The sequence below is a fragment of the Salvelinus alpinus genome, chromosome 33 (assembly GCF_045679555.1).
Source record: "Salvelinus alpinus chromosome 33, SLU_Salpinus.1, whole genome shotgun sequence".
Classification (NCBI taxonomy): domain Eukaryota; kingdom Metazoa; phylum Chordata; class Actinopteri; order Salmoniformes; family Salmonidae; genus Salvelinus; species Salvelinus alpinus.
In genome coordinates this window covers 7,321,157-7,341,628 of record NC_092118.1, presented here as the reverse complement: position 1 = coordinate 7,341,628, position 20,472 = coordinate 7,321,157, and the positions used below count along the sequence as shown (strand labels likewise).

The following is a 20,472-nucleotide window of genomic DNA, read 5'->3' as shown; positions in this document are numbered from 1 at the left end:
GTATATAATAGCTACTGTGATGCCTAGTTGAATTTTCTGTAATTAACACGTCATTTGTTATACACATATTATATTGGCAAGCAAACTGAAATACAGTATATTGTTTGATTCTCCCCTTACACTTCCGGCTACCTATGCTGCAATTACACTGTACTTACAAGGGTGTGATACATTTGTACTGATGTGGCATAAGGTCTACATTTTGTAAATAGTTGTCACGTCGTTCGTAATAATGAAGGTCGGACCAAGGCGCAGCGTATGTTGAGTTCCACATATTTTAATGAAAGTGAAACTTAAGTAAATACAAAAACACAATAAAGAATAAACGAACCGTGACGACAATTCAGTGCGAACAGGCAACTATCCATAGTCAATATCCCATAACCCATAGGTGGAAAAAATGCAACTTAAGTATGATCCCCAATTAGAGACAACGATTACCAGCTGCCTATAATTGGGAATCATCAATACAAACACCAACATAGAAAAATAAACCTAGAACCCCACATAGAAATAATAAACTAGACTAAACACCCCTAGTCACGCCCTGACCTACTCTACCATAGAAAATACAGGCTTTCTATGGTCAGGACGTGACAATAGTTCTTCCAACTATAGGTTAAAAATAGACCAGTCGATTCGTTTTCTCCACAAATATCCATTTAATCTTCACAAATTTACTGAAAATCACAGTTTATTGAAAGAAAGGTCAAATAACACAGATAAATGTAGCTAGGAGTAACTACTCAGTGCATGGCACATTCTCAGGGAGACGACTCATTGTGAGTCTTTGGCTCTTCACCTCTAGCATGTTAAAGGCAGAAAGAGCTCTGAAATATTAAATGTTGACAGAAGTTGGCCAGCCAACTTGAGAGCCTATATACTTCAAAATATGGAGGAGATAGTAAATTAACCTTGCTACAATGAGTGACAAACCATTTTTGTAAGTTTGGTGTTACAGCAGTTTTTGTTAATTGGAGTACTTATATTACAGAATATCATGACCTCACCAGTGCAAAGGGATTTATTTAGAAATAACACACATTTACTGTAGAAAGTAGTGTCCTCGCGCTGAAAAAAACCAATGAACAGTCATAAAACAAGTTACCAGTGCCATTGCTACCTTTAAAAGAAGTCTAGAACGCATGCCATTTTATTATGCAGGTTTTCAATCGAAAAATTTAAACATTTCACGTTTGAGAAGTTTGTTTTCGTCCAACAATTCCTGTGTCTCTTTTGCAAACAGTGTGTGTGTGTGTGTGTGTGTGTGTGTGCACAAGTATGTGCTCTGAAAAAGATCTCCAGGTAACGCAGGTTTTCTGCATCTCCAATGACATCCCATCCATTCAGTTGTTTTTGTGTAGTTTTGTGTTTTTGCTGCCTCCCTCTACTTCCTCCCTGTCATCTGAGGGCTTTGCATTTGATTTTCCAATCTGCGCTGCAGGCTTTTGCTGTTGACAATACAAAAGACAAGAATGTATAGCTCATAAACAACAGTGGCAGAGTAACAGTGAAACAATGGGCTACTGTACAGAAACAATACTGGATTGATGACAGCAGTACTAACAATACAGCAACATTACTTCAACAATACAGCAGTATTACTTTAACAATACTGCAATCTTACTTCACACTCATGTTGATTAGCCTATCCCGTTTACTGGAAATATACACTCCACACCCACCTAGGGCTGGGACAATACCCATGTTGCAATATTTTTTCCATGGCAAAATATAAAACTTGAAGCTGTCCTTTAAAAAGCTGCTGTATGTAAAATATTGTGTGATTATAACTACGTTTCCATCCACAGTTTTTATGCAAGTAAAATCATACCGTATAAAAAAAAAAGAGACAGCTGTGATAGAAACAGGTAGTTTCAGTACAATTTAATAAATGTAGACAGATAATTTGTTAGTTCGCCATGGTGAGATCTTTTTGTGTCGGTTAAATTAATTACGCGAGAAATGCTGGTGGAAACGCTTTTATGTACATATATTGATATCATAACAAGAGTTGAGCTTTAACCAAAATGTATGTTATTTTTCATTTTTTAAACAACTAATTGACCAACATTAGTTACATTTTTGAATTCCATTTCGTTTCGTTTTTTTTCTGAACTGAATGCGCAGTTTCTCTAGAGATTAATTAGATCAAGCCCCAACTGTGCAATGTAGTAGGGGGTTGTAGTTTCCAACAGGCTAATATTCTACATACAGTACCAGAAAAAAGTTTCGACACACGTACTCATTCAAGTGTTTTTCTTTATTTTTACTATTTTCTACATTGTAGAATAATAGTGAAGACATCAAAACTATAGAATAACATATATGGAATCATGTAGTAACCAAAAAGTGTTAAACAAATCAAAATGTATTTTATATTTGAGATTCTTCAAATAGCCACCCTTTGCCTTGATGACAGCTTTGCACACTCTTGGCATTCTCTCAACCAACTTCACCTGGAATGCTTTTCCAACAGTCTTGAAGGAGTTCCCACATATGCTGAGCACTTGTTGGCTGCTTTTCCTTCACTCTGCGGTCCAACTCATCCCAAAACATCTCAATTGGGTTGAGGTCGGGGAATTGTGGAGGCCAGGTCATCTGATGCAGCACTCCATCACTCTCCTTCTTGGTCAAATAACCCTTACACAGCCTGGAGGTGTGTTGGGTCATTGTCCTGTTGAAAAACAAATGATAGTCACACTAAGAGCAAACCAGATGGGATGGCGTATCGCTGCAGAATGCTGTGGTAGTCATGCTGGTTAAGTGTGCCTTGAATTCTAAATAAATCACAGCAAAGCACCATCACACCTCCTCCTCCGTGCTTCATGGTGGGAACCAAACGTGCAGAGATAATCCGTTCACCTACTCTGCATCTCACAAAGACACAGTGGTTGGAACCAAAAATCTCAAATTTGGACTCATCAGGCCAAAGGACTGATTTCCACCGGCCTAATGTCCATTGCTCGTGTTTCTTGGCCCAAGCAAGTCTCTTCTTTTTATTGGTGTCCTTTAGTAGTGGTTTCTTTGCAGCAATACGACCATGAAGGCCTGATTCAAACAGTCTCCTCTGAACAGTTGATGTTGAGATGTGTCTGTTACTTGAACTCTGTGAAGCATTCTTTTGGGCTGCAATTTCTGAGGCTGGTAACTCTCACTCTAACTCTCTTATCCTCTGCAGCAGAGGTAACTCTGGGTATTCCATTCCTGTGGCGGTCCTCATGGGAGACAGTTTCATCATAGCGCTTGATGGTTTTTGCGACTGCACTTGAAGAAACTTTCAAAGTTCTTGAAATGTTCCGGATTGACTGACCTTCATGTCTTAAAGTAATGATGGACTGTCATTTTTTCTTTGCTTATTTGAGCTGTTCCTGCCATAATATGGAGTTGGTCTTTTACCAAATAGTGCTATCTTCTGTGTACCCCCCTACCTTGTCACAACACAACTGATTGGCTCAAACGCATTAAGAAGGAAAGACATTTAACAAATACATTTTTAACAAGGCACACCTGTTAATTGAAATGCATTCCACCTCATGAAGCTGTTTGAGAGAATGCCAAGAGTGCAAAGCTGTCATCAAGGCAAAGGGTGGCTACTTTGTAGAATCTCAAATATAAAATATATGTTGTTTAACACTTTTGTGGTTACTACATGATTCCATATGTGTTATTTAATATTTTTTACGTCTTCACTAATATTCTACACTGTAGAAAATAGTAAAAATAAAGAAAAACCCGGCATGAGTAGGTGTGTCCGAACTTTTGACTGGTACTGTAGTTTTGGCGCAGAAAATGTGATAATTAACTACAATGACCATAATCTATTGCACGCCTACTTGTCCGGTCTGTGTGGGCACGGAGGCGGAGAGAAGAATGCACAATCGAGAGGGATAGAGAGCAGTTGCTTTGCGAGGTGTTAGTACCTGAAAATACTTGGATCGAAGTGATTGATAGTTGGTATTCAGTAGTCATAAAAGTGTTCCTTACTAATGCAATTTTTATTTTGTCAGACCGCATAGGCAGCAGCTCTATAGAGATGAGATGATGAAATAATGTCAGCTAGCATCTGTTTACTGTTAACCAACATCTCATTGGGCTCCCGAGTGGCGTAGTGGTCTAAGGCACTGCTTCTCAGTGCGGGGGCTTTCACGGCAGTCCCTGATTCAAATCCAAGCTGGATCACATCCAGCTGTGATTGGGAGTCCCATAGGGCAGCACACAAATGGCCAAGCGTTGCCGGGGTATGCTGTCATTGTAAATAAGAATTTGTTCTTAACTGACTTGTCTAGTTATGTAAAGGTTAAATACAAAAAAAATATTGCTGGATGCCTTGAGGCTTGCTGAGTTCTGCATCACACTTTCTATCAGTGGCCAAGCCTTTCATTGGCCAAAGTAAAGCCAATACAAACAACATATACCTGTACAGATGCATCATCTTAATTTGATCACCCTGTTGCAGTGCATTTGAGGTTTTTAAAAAGCTTCTGAAGTTTATAATTTCCACGTTGACATTTCAGACTTGATTTTCCCTTACGAAACATGTATCAACCCCTACAAAAATGTCCATGAATTTTAATCTACACAATAATTCACATTTCCTCTTGCTGCAGGATTATTTTCATGCTGTAGCAAACTGGCTCAAATTAAATAAAATAGAATGGTATTTGTCACATGCTTCGTAAACAACAGGTGCAGACTAACAGTGAAATGCTTACTTAAGGGGCCTTCCCAACAATGTGAGAGAAACATACGTATATAAAAATAGTAACACAAGGAATAAATACATAATGAGTAAAGATAACTTCAAATCAAATCAAATTTTATTAGTCACATACACATGGTTAGCAGATGTTAATGCGAGTGTAGCGAAATGCTTGTGCTTCTAGTTCCGACAATGCAGTAATAACCAACAAGTAATCTAACCTAACAATTCCACAACTACTACCTTACACACACACACAAGTGTAAAGGGATAAAGAATATGTACATAAAGATATATGAATGAGTGGTGGTACAGAACGGCATGGCAGATGCAGTAGATGGTATAGAGTACGGTATATACATATGAGATGAGTACTGTAGGGTATGTAAACATAAAGTGGCATAGTTTAAAGTGGCTAGTGGTACATGTATTACATAAAGATGGCAAGATGCAGTAGATGATATAGAGTACAGTATATACATATGAGATGGGTAATGTAGGGTATGTAAACATTATATTAAGTGGCATTGTTTAAAGTGGCTAGTGGTACATTTTTACATAATTTCCATCAATTCCCATTTTTAAAGTGGCTGGAGTTGAGTCAGTATGTTGGCAGCGGCCGCTAAATGTTAGTGGTGGCTGTTTAACAGTCTGATGGCCTTGAGATAGAAGCTGTTTTTCAGTCTCTCGGTCCCTGCTTTGATGCACCTGTACTGACCTCGCCTTCTGGATGATAGCGGGGTGAACAGGCAGTGGCTTGGGTGGTTGTTGTCCTTGATGATCTTTATGGCCTTCCTGTGACATCGGGTGGTGTAGGTGTCCTGGAGGGCAGGTAGTTTGCCCCCGGTGATGCGTTCTGCAGACCTCACTACCCTCTGGAGAGCCTTACGGTTGTGGGCGGAGCAGTTGCCGTACCAGGCGGTGATACAGCCCGACAGGATGCTCTCGATTGTGCATCTGTAGAAGTTTGTGAGTGCTTTTGGTGACAAGCCGAATTTCTTCAGCCTCCTGAGGTTGAAGAGGCGCTGCTGCGCCTTGGCTATATACACAGGGTACCAGTACCGAGTTGATGTGCAGGGGTAGGAGGTAATTGAGGTAGATATGTCCATATAGGTAGGGGTAAAGTGACTAGGCAACAGGATAGATAATAAACAGTAGCAGCAGCGTATGTGATGAGTCGAAAGAGTGCAAAGAGGGTCAATGTAGATAGTCTGGGTAGCTATTTGGTTAACTATTTAGTAGTCTTATGGCTTGGGGGTAGAAGCTGTTCAGGGTCCTGTTAGTTCCAGACTTGGTGCATCGGTACCACTTGCTGTGCGGTAGCAGAAAGAACAGTCTATGACTTGGGTGGCTGGAGTCTTTGACTATTTTTAGGGCTGTCCTCTGACATTGCCTTGTATAGAGGTCCTGGATGGCAGGGAGCTCGGCACCAGTGATGTACTGGGCCGTACGCACTACCTTCTGTAGCGCCTTGCGGTTGGATGCCAAGCAGTTGCCATACCAGGTGGTGATACAGCCAGTCAAGATGCTCTCAATGATGCATTTTAGAACATTTTGAGGGTCTGAGGGCCGATGACAAATCTTTTTAGCCTCCTGAGGAGGAAGAGGCGTTGTCATGCCTTCTTTACGACTGTGTTGGTGTGTATAGACCATGTTAATTCCCTTAGTGATGTGGACACCAAGGAACTTGAAGCTCTCAACCTTCTCCACTACAGCCTCGTTGATGTGGATGGGGGTGTGCTCAGCCCTCCGTTTCCTGTAGTCCACGATCAGCTCCTTTGTCTTGCTGACATTGAGGGAGAGGTTGTTGTCCTGGCACCACTGACCTCCTCTTTATAGGCGGTCTCATCATTGTTGATGATCATGTCATCAACAAACTTAATGATGGTGTTGGAGTCGTGCCCCAGTGTTAAGGGTCAGTGTGGCGGATGTGGTGTTGCCTACACTCACCATTAGGGGGCGGCCTGTCAGTTCAGTCCCAGGGTCATGAGCTTATTGATGAGCTTGGAGGACACTATGGTATTGAATGCTGAGCTGTAGTCAATGAACAGCATTCTCACATAGGTGTTCCTCTTGTTAAGGTTGGAGAAGGCAGTGTGGAGTGCAATAGAGATTGCATCATCTGTGGATCTGTTGGGGTGGTATGGAGTGGGATGATGGTGTTGATGTGAGCCATGACATGCCTTTCAAAGCATTTCATGGCTACAGATGTGAGTGCTATGGGCGATAATCATTTAGACAAGTTACCATGGTGGTCTGCTTGAAACATGTACTGTAGGTATTACAAAATGGGTCAGGGAGATGTTAAAAATGTCAGTGAAGACACCCGACCAGCTGGTCAGCGTATGCTCTGAGTACGCGTCCTGGTAATCTGTCTGGTCCCGCGGTCTTGTGAATGTTTACCTGTTTAACACACATTGGCTACGGCGAGCGAGATCAGATTCATCCGGAACTGCTGTTGCTCTCATGCATGGTTCAGTGTTGCTTACCTCGAAGCAAGCATAGAAGGCCTTTCGCTCATCTGGTAAGCTTGTGTCACTGGGCAGCTTGTGGTTGAGTTTCTTTTTGTAATCCGTTGTTGGTTTTAAGGCCTGCCACAGCCGACAAGCATCAGATCCGGCTTCATAGAATTTGATCTTAGTCCTGTATTGACAATTTGCCTGTTTGATAGCTCGTCGGAGATCATAGCGGGATTTCTTATAAGCGTCCGGATTTGTGTCCCGCTCCTTGAAAGTGGCAACTCTAGCTCAGTGCGGATGTTTTTGGTTGGGATATGTACGTACGGTCACTGGGGGGACGACTTCATCAATGCACTTATTAATGAGGCCGGTGACTGATGTGGTAAATTCCTCAATGTTATTGGATGAATCCCAGAACACATTCCAGTCTGTGCTAGCGAAACAGTTCTGTAGCTTAGCATCCTCTTCATCGGACCACTTCCGTATTGAGCACGCCACTGGTGTTACCTGTTAGAGTTTTTTGCTTGTAAGCAGGAATCAGGTTAGCTTTATGGTCTGCTTTGCCAAAGGGAGGGTGAGGGGGGGCCTTTAGTGTGTTTCTGTGTGTGTAGTAAAGGTGATCTACAGTTTTGTTGCCTCTAGTTGCACATGTGACATGCTGGTAAAAATGAGGTAAGACGGATTTCAGGTTCTCTGCATTAAAATGACCAGCCACGAGAAGCGCCGCCTCCGGATGTGTATGTATTTTATCCATGTCCTTGTTCCGACACGACTCCAGAGAACATAGGATAGTCTTGAACGGAGCTCGTCCAGTTTCTTCTCTAGTGATTGCATGTTGGCCAACAAAACAGAGGATATGGCAGTCTAGATGCTCGCCGACGTAGTTTAATCATGACGCCGCCGCTTCCTCTTTCAAGACCTGGGGATCATAACGTCCAGAGCTGCTGACTTACTGAATTCAAAATCTTTCTCCAAATTGAGGTTAGTGATTCTGTTCTGTTCTGATGTCCAGAAGCTGTTTTCGATCATAGGAAATGGTGGCAAAGAAAGGTAAGATCATCATAAAAAAAACACATAAAATAGTAGAATTGGTCAGGAGCGTGTACATCTTTAGGCTACATTTAACCTGTCACCTTTAGGGACGAACAAACTAAAATCAGTCTATCAAGCAAAACACACCCTGAAAGTAATATACATTTAAGAAAAAAAAATACAAAATCATGTTATTCTCAGTGTTTTTGAATGGTGACTACCCAACATGGCAGTGGAATTTAGGTTGACTTAAGGTCTCTTTTGCTCCCTCAGTCAGGCAGTTGAGTAGCACATGCTCTGGGTGGCTGGCCGCCACATGGCCTTATCAGTGAGGGATCAGCCCCTTTGTGAGCACCTCTCCCTTATAATCAGTCAATTTGACAATGACCACAGGAGGGAGAAAGCACTGGGCCTTTGCTTTTCCAAAGCTTTCCCGTGACCTAACAATATTGTCATGTTCATTCTATTCAACCTTTTCTCGTCCCAGGTTAGTCTCTATTATAATGTAGTCTCTTTTACCAGGGACCCTGGTAAAAGACTCATAAGGTTAAGAATGAGGTTAAGAATAAACACTAGTTTGAATGCGGGTGGTATTACAGAGATCATACTGTAGGCACGGTATAGGTATAGCCATTTCCCCTGCAAAGGGTTATAGAATCGATGGTAGTTGATCCTATTTCAGCATGACAGAGATGGAGAAATCTCACTTAAAATGCATGGCAGCGGCTCAGTTACACAGTGTTATACTACATTGCAATGGGATCTGTGTCGCTGTACCATCTGCCACATCCAAACAGGTGTGACACTGTTTCCTTATGATTGAGCGAGCCAGGCTTGGATTTGTTTGGCAGAGCGCAATACAATCAATATCACAGTTCAGTAGATTGTGGTGGTATTTGCTGTAACAATATGTATGTGCATGCAATGTATTAATTTCACCTAAATATCTCACACAGCCCACATTGTTATTCCCATGGGGAGAAATGCAAGAGGCACCTTGTAGAATGGGTCTTATGCTATGTACACTACCGTTCAAAAGATTGGGGTCACTTAGAAATGTCTTTGTTTTTAAAAGAAAAGCTAATTTTTGGTCCATTAAAATAACATAACATTTATCAGAAATACAGGGTAGACATTGTTAATGTTGTAAATGACTATTGTAGCTGGACAACAGCAGATTTGTTATGGAATATCTACACAGGCGTACAGAGGCCCATTATCAGCAACCATCACTCCTGTGTTCCAATGTCACGTTGTGTTAACTAATCCAAGTTGATCATTTAAAAGGCTAATCGATCATTAGAAAACCCTTTTGCAATTATGTTAGCACAGCTGAAAGCTGTTGTGCTGATTAAAGAAGCAATAAAACTGGCCTTCTTTAGACTAGTTGAGTATCTTATAAAGAGGAGTGGTAGGCCCCAGTGCACAACTGAGCAAGAGGACAAGTACATTAGAGTGTCTAGTTTGAGAAACAGACGCCTCACAAATCCTCAACTGGCATCTTCATTAAATAGTCCCCGCAAAACACCAGTCTCAACGTCAACAGTGAGAGGCAACTCCGGGTTCCTTTGTCTTGTGTCTGTGTTCTTTTGCCCATCTTAATCTTTTCTTTTTATTGGCCAGTCTGAGATATGGCTTTTTCTTTGCAACTCTGCCTAGAAGGCCAGCATCCCGGCCTCCCACTCCTCTTTCTATTCTGGTTAGAGCCAGTTTGCGCTGTTCTGTGAAGGGAGTAGTACTCAGCGTTGTATGAGATCTTCAGTTTCTTGGCAATTTCTCGCATGTAATAGCCTTCATTTCTCAGAACAGGAATAGACTGACGAGTTTCAGAAGAAAGTTCTTTGTTTCTGGCCATTTTGAGCCTGTAATCGAACCCACAAATGCTGAGGCTCCAGATACTCAACTAGTCTAAAGAAGGCCACTTTTATTGCTTCTTTAATCAGAAGAACAGTTTTCAGCTGTGCTAACATAATTGCAAAAGGGTTTTCTAATGATCAATTAGCCTTTTAAAATGATAAACTTGGATTAAATAACGTGTCATTGGAACACAGGAGTGATGGTTGCTGATAATGGGCCTCTGTACGCTATGTAGAATTTCCATAAAAAATCTGCCGTTTCCAGCTACAACAGTCATTTACAACATTAACAATGTTTACACTGTATTTCTGATCAATTTGATGTTATTTAATGGACCAAAAATGTGCTTTTCTTTAAAAGACAAGGACATTTCTAAGTGACCCCAAACTTTTAAACGGTAGTGTATATAAACATTTAAATGCTAACCTTCTGCTCAAGCAGCTTTTTACTGTCGGGAGAAGATTCTGTCTCCGTCTGGTTTTGGAAGCAACCCCCGCCAATCTGTTGTGAGACAAAGAAACACAAAATGTCATTGTAAATCTATGTAACTGTACCAGAGTTAGCTAAAGAGATCAATTTCATCCTAACTTCATAAGGCCTGAACAAACAAGCTGGTCTAATGAAAATGCATGAGATGAAAATAACTATTATACTACAGATTAAAACAATTTTCACGGTGTGTGTCCATGCATTCATGCGTAAAAGTCATACAAGGACATCATTAGCGCCAGCGTGAATATTTCAAAGACAAACTTGAATAAACAGAGGTGGGATCCAGGTCTCTCACAACTTGCATCCTTTCATTGTTGGACGAAAGCAGAATCCAACATTTCCTTTTGAACAGAACTACTTTACTCGTTACACCTACAGTGCTGTACTGTGGCTAAACTACCACAGATAATATAAAGACATACACCCCAATCTCTGTTTTTACCCTCCAGTGTGGGTCTTGGCAAATAGTATTTGAATTATGTTGTGAATGCCCCATCGTCTTTGCTTTCGTGGGCGGTTACCACAGAATTCATATAGTTCAGTGGCAGTAACATTTGCTAAGAGTCACTCCTCAGTTTACAAACACAAATGTTATGGTCTCTGTGGATGGAGAGCGAGGATTGTGGCTTTCAGCAACATTTAACCAGGGCTCTAGCATTTTGGGGACCATAAGCGAGATTTGGTTGGGGGCCTCCTGACCTTGCAGACGAAACATTTTAGTGGCCCATCTCTTGGTGGCAGAGAGAAAAAATTGCAGCTTTAATGTTAATGTCCTGCAATTCTACACATTTTACCATGGGGCATAGAGATAATGTTGCAGTTTTATAGCACATTTTCTGCAATTCTACACATTGTTACATGGCCAGAGAGAAAATGTTGCAGTTTTAAAATGAATTTAATGCAATTCTACTCATTTTTGCCATGGGGCGGAGAAAAAACGTTGCAGTTTTATGTCACGTGTGCTCCCTCTCTGGCCTCTAGGTCACCAAGCTGCTCGTTATGGCGCACACCTGTCACCATTGTTACGCGCACCTGCGCGTCATCAGATTCACCTGGACTCGATCACTTCCCTGATTACCTTCCCTATATATGTCAGTCCCTTTGGTTCCTTCCCCAGGTGTTATTGTTTCTGTTTCTTGTCTGTGTGCTGTTAGTGTTTCTTATTATGTTCTATTTATTTTATTAAAACACTCACTCCCTGAACTTGCTTCCCGACTCTCAGCGTACATCGTTACGTTTTAAAGCAAATTTCCTGCAATTCGACACTGTCACGCCCTGACCTTAGATCCTTTTAATTCTCTATTTGGTTAGGTCAGGGTGTGACTAGGGTGGGCAATCTATGTTTTCTATGTCTTTGTTGGCCGGGTATGGTTCCCAATCAGAGGCAGCTGTCTATCGTTGTCTCTGATTGGGGATCATACTTAGGCAGCCTTTTTCCACCTGTAGTTTGTGGGATCTTGTTTTTGGTACTGTGCTGCAATTCTACACATTTTGCCATGACTTACGCCATGTTAATATGCTACACGTATCTGAGTCTGCATGCCCAGTCAGTAATTCGGCCATGATTACTACAAGGTTTAGATACCTGGCTAAACTAACTTACCTAGCAATCTATAAAATGTTAGTAGACATGGGCTAATTGAGTGACTGTCAGTGACTGACATAACTACAGGAAAACTGCTGATGCACAACCACATGTCAAAATTGCACCTTTGAGAACTTGGGACCAATGTTCCCTCAAATTTCTTTTGTCACGGAGCAAATGTCAGGTCTTGCAAAGTTGAATGTTGTGACAATTCTGTGTGAGTTTACTGTGACCATTGATGATGTACCTGCTTTGATGTACTGTTTTAACAGTGGCCAAGTAGGCTACTCTGGCTATATGATCATAATGTAGGTCCTACTGTACCAGAATGGCCTACCATAAACAACTATGGAGAAAATGCATAACATTTTAACATGGAAATAGTGGTTCTATCATTCAGCCTACAGTAGCTCAGCCTACAGTAGCAGCCAATGTGTGGTGTTCCATGAGACTTGAAACAAACATGCAGGGCTTGACATTAACCTGTTTATCCACAAGGAGATGACTGAACATTTTGTTGTGTTGATAGATGCCCTTTACAAAATAAAATGTATTATTATTCCCATATCATTATTAGACAGAATCAGACAAATTATGCTACCCACTGCCTATTGGCTACTTAGCTTTAAAAATGCATGAGATGAAAATAACTATTATGCTACAGATTAAAACATATTTCACTGTATGTGTCCATGCATTCATGCGTAAAAGTCATACAAGGACATCACTAGCGCCAGCGTGAATATTTCAAAGACAAAACTTGAATGAACAGAGGCGGGATCCAGATCTCTCACAACTTGCATCCTTTCATTGTTGGACGAAAGTATAATCCAACATTTCCCTTTGAACACCCCAACGGGCTCGGTCGAGTCATGCATCCTCCAAAACGTGGCCCGCCAAACCGCGCTTCTTAACACCTGCCCGCACCAATCCATTTTAGAATATCGCTGTCATGTAACAAAATGTGGAAAAAGTCAAGGGGTCTGAATACTTTCTGAATGCAATGTAGGACCGAATCCAGGTGGTCGGTCACACATGAGATCCCCAGAAAAGACACAAGGTCTTGTGACGTTGCATTTCACCTACTGTATATATACCTCTAGGAACTATAATGTTTATGCCTTTTTCTTCAGAATATATAATCTTAAATAAGACCTAATAACATAACACCTACAGAACATGTTTTGGCTGAAGCCTGTCAGCAAAACCAATTATTCTAGTCTTCTGGTCTTTTTCGATTCTCAAATAGCTGATATTTCTCCAACACTAGCCTGACCGACTATACCAGCCAACACAACTGTCTACTGAAGTTAATTAGGTAAGTACAAATACATCTTACGATATTACCTGTGTACAGAAGTTTGAGCCCTAGAATTTCTAAGCAAACAGCTGGAGGCAGGGCTTTCTCCTATAGAGCTTCATTTTTATGGAATGGTCTGCCTGCCCATGTGAGAGATGCAGACTCGGTCTCAACTTTTACGTTTTTATTGAAGACTCATCTCTTCAGTAGGTCCTATGATTGACTGTAGTCTGGCCCAGGGGTGTGAAGGTGAACGGAAAGGCACTGGAGCAACGAACCGCCCTTGCTGTCTCTGCCTGGCCGGTTCCCCTCTCTCCACTGGGATTCTCTGCCTCTAACCCTATTACAGGGGCTGAGTCACTGGCTTACTGGTGCTCTTTCATGCCGTCCCTAGGAGGGGTGCGTCACTTGAGTGGGTTGAGTCACTGAAGTGATCTTCCTGTCTGGGTTGGAGCCCCCCTTGGGTTGTGCCGTGGCGGAGATCTTTGTGGGCTATACTCGGCCTTGTCTCAGGATGGTAAGTTGGTGGTTGAAGATATCCCTCTAGTGGTGTGGGGGCTGTGCTTTGGCAAAGTGGGTGGGGATATATCCTGCCTGTTTGGCCCTGTCTGGGGGTATCGTCGGATGGGGCCACAGTGTCTCCTGACCCCTCCTGTCTCAGCCTCCAGTATTTATGCTACAGTAGTTTATGTGTCGGGGGGCTAGGGTCAGTCTGTTATATCTGGAGTATTTCTCCTGTCTTATCCGATGTCCTGTGTATATTTAAGTATGCTCTCTCTAATTCTCTCTCTCTTTCTCTCTCTCTTTTTCTTTCTCTCTCTCTTTCTTTCTTTCTCTCTTTCTGGGACCATGCCTCAGGACTACCTGGCCTGATGACTCCTTGCTGTCCCCAGTCCACCTGGCCGTGCTGCTGCTCCAGTTTCAACTGTTCTGCCTGCGACTATGGAACCCTGACCTGTTCACCGGACGTGCTACCTGTCTCAGACCTGCTGTTTTCAACTCTCTAGAGACCGCAGGAGCGGTAGAGATACTCTTAATGATCGGCTATGAAAAGCCAACTGACATTTACTCCTGAGGTGCTGACCTGTTGCACCCTCGACATCCACTGTGATTATTATTATTTGACCATGCTGGTCATCTATGAACATTTGAACATCTTGGCCATGTTCTGTTATAATCTCCACCAGAGGACTGGCCACCCCTCATAGCCTGGTTCCTCTCTAGGTTTCCTCCTAGGTTCTGGCCATTCTAGGGAGTTTTTCCTAGCCACCGTGCTTCTACCACTGCATTCCTTGCTGTTTGGGGTTTTAGGCTGGGTTTCTGTACAGCACTTTGAGATATCAGCTGATGAAAGAAGGGCTTTATAAATACATTTGATTTGATTTGAGCACTCTGCAGAAATATTGGAAAACACTCATCGCTTCACTGAAAACATCACAGAACTTGGTGAATTAATTGTCTGTTTGGATAAACATGATGTACAAAAATGTTTATTGCTCTAGGCTTCTTTTGCTTTCAAACTATGTTGGAATGCATGTTCTTAAACTTGAACTTTGACTGGTTAGAAGGATCCTAAAAAGAGTACACGGTTGTTTCAGAACACCATTTTGCAATCCCCAAGCTCATTAATTTTGTATGATACAGGAATATTAAAAGTGCCAAGGGTGGTTGGTGAAGCTGCCTATAAAGAGGAGATTTAAGGATTGCAGTAAAACACTTCCTAAATGTGCACATTGTAAGAGAACACATGGTAAAACTTTCTATGAGGCACGCGGCACACACACACGATGCCTTATAAATGCATTTATCATGCCTTGATGTACACTTATAGCGCATTATAACAGTTGTTATAAACTGTCATAACTCATTTCTAATCTCTCTTCCCTCTATCCATCTCATCCAATCACACAGTGGAAGAAAAGTAAAACTTGACAGGTCTCTTTGCTGCAGGATTTCCACTTTTACGGCCCCGCCAAAATGATATCATCAATAACACGACAGGAGCGAACATTGTTTTTGGCACAGGTTCATTACGGGACTATCTTTTTGACACGATTCGCCATAGAGGGTAATTTTCTCTCTGGAAAGGATCCCTCTGGACCGTGCACTGTCTCTCCCCAGCATCCCCCCGCCTCATTTCTGTCATGGTTATTGATAACCACATGTCAAGAAGAACCTTCCTCCCTGGAACTGTCCCTTCCCTGCCGCCCAATCCAATAGAGTTGGGCAGTCGTATTTGGCTTCCTCATCCACGGATCTTAACCATACATACAAAGCAGACCGTGAGATCGCATTTGTCTAATAAAAGTGGCTTGAGTTTGTTTGTTTGTGTCTTCAGCAAAGACCGGCTGTGTATTTCTGATTTCTTGAACATACAAACATTTACAACAAATAATTTTTCTCCAATTTCTCCAATGACATTGAAAGCCTGCCCCAAGCCTCACAGACTAGTTGTTGATTGACCCAGATCCTGTGATCTGAAATTAGCCACAGTGCCGGTGTAACCCTGTGCAACGGAAAGACGTTTTGGGGTAAAAGTTGCCAGTGATCCGTAATGACTGAAGGATTAAACGTAATTTAATGAACAGACGAACCTGCTGGATTGGGGCCTGAGGGTCACAAATAGGCTATTACATATTAATTAGTCCAAAGGTTCACCTTTTCCATCTGGCAGTCCTTGACTCCGGGACTACTTTCTCTCCTCATTACCCCAATGTTCGCAGGCGATTTACTGGCTGTGATGATTCTCTGAACTTTCGGGATATCCTGCGAGAAAGAAGTGCAGGAGAGAAAAGGAAATTCTAAATATGGAAGGTGGAACATGACAGGTATGGATGAGATTGGTATAAGTCATGACACACAGTGCATCTCTGTTGAAATAGGCCATGACAAGAGATTTGGTACCGAGGTGCATTTAAAGCGGTTTGTTTTTCATTGAACTGGACAGCCCTGAGCATTTTATTTTGCTTATATCACAGCTACTTTCCATAGAGAAAAAGACAGATTTTTTATCAAATTAAAAGTTATTTTGAATTTGCCTCTTGAAGTGACCTATTTCAACGTACGTATCATGAATTATTTCAGTTCTTTTTGACAGAATCCGTCAGGACCAGGACAATTCAATGGAACAGCGATGGGGTATGAGTGCCTGCTGAAATGGGTTTCTGCTCCCAATGGTCCTGCTACTCAAGGGGCACAAGAGATGTCATGTCTTTAGAAATTCATGCATGGATGGCTGGCCTGGAGAGTTCATTTTCTGTTCTCTCAACAGCTCTCACAGCACATCGATCTTAACAGAAATATTAACAAAAACAACTATAACATTTAAAATAGTTTTCGCAAATACTTCACTCTGCAGTTTCATGGCATGTGTTGCACACTTCCCTTTCAATCCGCATGAATTATTCCTGTCCATCTCATGGACTTCGTTAAAAGAGACATTTAAACTCATTCAAATGAATGTTGCATATTTTAAGAGATCCAATGCGTTCTCATCATAGCAATACTTCTCTACACTGTAAAAAAAAAAAAAAAAAAGTAAAAAAAACCCTCACTGTTTACCCCCTGCAACTGATTTCAGCTGGAGAAACCATCAACAAGTCAAAAGGAAAGTTCAGAGAGGAAGCCAGCAAATAAATATCCAGCTGTTTCTTTAGGCAGTAAATTACTGCCCCAAGCATTCCACATTCCACACATCATCTCCCATTACTTGGATGAAAATTGCATGCTATCACCACCACCACATGACTTGGCTTCCTCCCTCGGCCTGTTAAATATGAAGACACTTCCACCCTGATCTTGCTGATCCCGGCAACCTCTCACTAATGAATCTCTCACCAACAGGGGATTGTGTCTGCAGCCAAAGACTGAAGTCTTATCTAGTAATTGTTGTCTAGTGGAGCTTAAGGCCCATTACGTTTAGAAACTTAAACACCAAGCATGATGCTGAGAGGGTAGCTGGTACACACAAATATCCCAGTACTTATCCACTTTGGAATCCAAAGACTGAAAGTGGGTTTTAGCATAAGATTGCTTGCATAAGCATTATATTTTGTAAGCTGTAGAGGAAATAATGGTAGCCCTTCAAACCTTTCTCATTTCAATGATGCAATATTATATTGCTTTCTGTGCAAAATAATTGTACCTTTTAATCACAGACAATAATGGCCCTTGTCAGGCTAGTCTGGCATACTAACACGTATCAGCATGTCCAACAGAATGTGTTTAGTAGCTATTCATTTCTATTAAATACTTAATAGATAACCAAATATGCAACGGAAACTGGGCCATGAAAGAGCTGATGGAATACATTTGGTTACATTTGTAAGAGGCCCGGCTTGCCTGAGCATATTGAGCCCATTCGAGTTGTCCTCCCGCAAAAGGAGGAAACATTGCATGGCAAATCAACAAGCGAAATGTGGGGTGGTGTTAACGTTTGTCAGTGGTCCCCATCTTTGACAGCGATTTATATTAGATGTGGGCCCCTTTACATTGAACAGACAGCGACAACAGATAGGGAGGACTAGTTATCTTTACAGTGAGGAGAACCATCTTTGATTCACCCCGCAGGCAGTATCCGTGGTTACAGCAGCGGATGGCCGTAGTGACTGCTCAGGATGGAGTGGAGCTATCTGTATGCTAATCAAGTGAGAAGTAAAAATCTTGATTTGCATAAGCAGATCCCTAGCACATGTACGTATGTTTTCCCTCAGTTGTCTTTCCTTTTGTCAGACACACTACCCTCCTTCACCCACCACCCTCAACCCCCTTCATTTGGCTTGGAACATGAGACGAGGCCCAGAACATTTCACTCACATCGGCTGTAATAGAGTCATCCTCTGCCATTGTGAACATTGACTATAGTTTATATCTTTGGAGATAAAGTGTCCATTACATTTTTTGCTTTATGTGGTGCTTCCGTGTGGAGGGGTATTGGAGCGTTCTCTGAAAGAGCTGTAAAGTCCTCTGGGTGGCACATAGCTAACGTCAAGGCTCTTAGCTTGACACCCAACACACCGAGAGGCAGAATGACTTCCGACTGAATCAGGGATTAAAGCCTCTTTGAAACAGGATTGCTCACTAGGATCAGGGCCAATAAGAAATCGCAACAGAGCTGTGATTGACTTTGAATATTCTGATTTTGATATGACTGCAGTAGCTGACTGATATGACCTGTGATTAGGTCCGACATGACTTTGCACAGCGTATAAATGAAGTGAATGGGATGTTGAAGACGTGGATGTCAATTATGGCAGTCCCCCGCACCTCTCTGATTCAGAGGGTTTGGGTTAAATGCAGAAGACACATTTCAGTTGACTAGGTACCCCCTTTCCCTTTAGTTCAGAACAGATGAATGTGATGGAAGAATTGAGCTCAATTTCGTTTTCATGTGAAAAAGTACAGTCACTGAGAGGGAGGCCGTAAATCTTAAAAAAAAAAAAAAATCTGTGCCCTCAAAGGATTCATCCTCTTTACAACGCTGCTGACAAACTTTGCTACATATCCTTGCGCAGAGTAAGATACAAACCTTTATTTATACTCTTTAAGAGGTAAATCCCTTTTCTATTTACCGTGGAAAGCTACTAATGATAAGCTAATCATGATCTAGAAACCTGCTCCATTACAATTCACATTTATTTTTCTTATCATCCATTTTTTTGTGTGGGTGGAGGATGTTAGGCCTATATCTTGTGACAGTACCTACCCAACTAATCAGAGTGACAGCCAGGTGTCAGTATAACAAATCAGCTGTCAATCCTGTAAGCTAGTTGCTAATAGCGCCCCTCAAAAGAAATCCTTCCTGATCTTCTCTATAAATCACTCACAACATATCCAACTTCGAGTTATTGTGGCCTGTAGGTGTTTCACTGTGCACTCTATCATAGTGACCGTTTTGACTGAAAACGTGCGTATAGAGGTTCCCCAGGTTAGTCCTCCCTTAAGTCATAATCCTGTTTTCCCTAGATAACCTTTCCCTTTGCCACGGTCACCCTTGGTTTGCTCTCAGGGGATTAAGTCATTTTGTTAAATGCTCCATGAATACGACTTTGAAAGACATTCAACAAAGAATGTGTCACATTTAATTATAATGTTTATTGAAAACAAGTGCCGATAGCACACCCTTACATTTCAAATAATTGGGTCTTATTTTCCTGGCAATAGAGTGTGAAGAGTAACATAAATTACACAAAAGCCTGCTGTATTTGGACATGTTATTATTTTGAACGACTTCTGCAATCCTATTTGCCCGACTATTGTCTTTAGTAGTAATTATGTTCGGAACAACTCCTCTACAGGGAGTGACACTGGCTGCATTCGATTGAGAAATCGGTACTTTGCTCTGTGGTCGTCACCCCGAAAATCTGCTGGAATGTTTATGCCTATTGCTGCTCCTCTCAACTGGCGGGAGTTGCGTTACCTTGGCGTGTGGCTGCTGAAAGGTGACTCTGGAGCTGTTGACGAGCGAGGAGTATCTGAACAAGTGGGTGGGGGTGGCGGGGAACCTGTGGCTGCTGGTGTGCTGGTTGTGCAGAACAGCAGAGAAGCAGATGTGCACCGTGTCCTTCAGTGCCTTCAACTGAGACTCCTGTTCCAAGCAACAGAAGCAAACAGATATGAGTCTTTGACCATCCATCCATGGTAACAGTAAATAACAATCACTGGGGCTTCCCTTTCTACATTAATCTGACAATTCCCTCAATTACACACCAATTATTGTATATCCACTCACTGATAAAATGTAACCGTTATCAAATCATTTTTTTTTTGGTCACATGCGCCAAATACAACAGGTGTAGACTTTACAGTGAAATGCTTACTTATGAGCCCATTCCCAAAAACGCAGTTAAAAAGTAAGAAAAAGATTTGCTAAATAAAAACAGAAATAGTAACACAATAAAATAACAATAAAGAGGCTATATACAAGGAGTATAAGTACCGAGTCAATGTGCATGGGTACGAGGTAGTTGAGGTAATACAGTATGTACATGTACAGTTGAAGTCTGAAGTGTACATACACCTTAGCCAAATACATTTAAACTCAGTT

The 20,472-nt window shown here is 41.7% G+C and overlaps 1 protein-coding gene across 1 annotated transcript in view; it reads right to left on the bottom strand.

Moving 5' to 3' along the window:
• Positions 1–257: 257 nt before the first annotated feature.
• Positions 258–20,472, bottom strand: part of LOC139562905 (leucine zipper protein 2-like) — a 186,539-nt gene continuing 166,324 nt past the window's right edge. Inside the window, exons 9-12 of the mRNA XM_071381046.1 lie at positions 19,846–20,013; positions 16,086–16,193; positions 10,477–10,551; positions 258–1,451 (exon numbers count right to left, since the gene is read on the bottom strand). Coding sequence (XP_071237147.1) covers positions 1,347–1,451; positions 10,477–10,551; positions 16,086–16,193; positions 19,846–20,013 — 456 coding nt within the window. The 3' untranslated portion in view covers positions 258–1,346. The remainder of the gene's footprint in view (positions 1,452–10,476; positions 10,552–16,085; positions 16,194–19,845; positions 20,014–20,472) is intronic.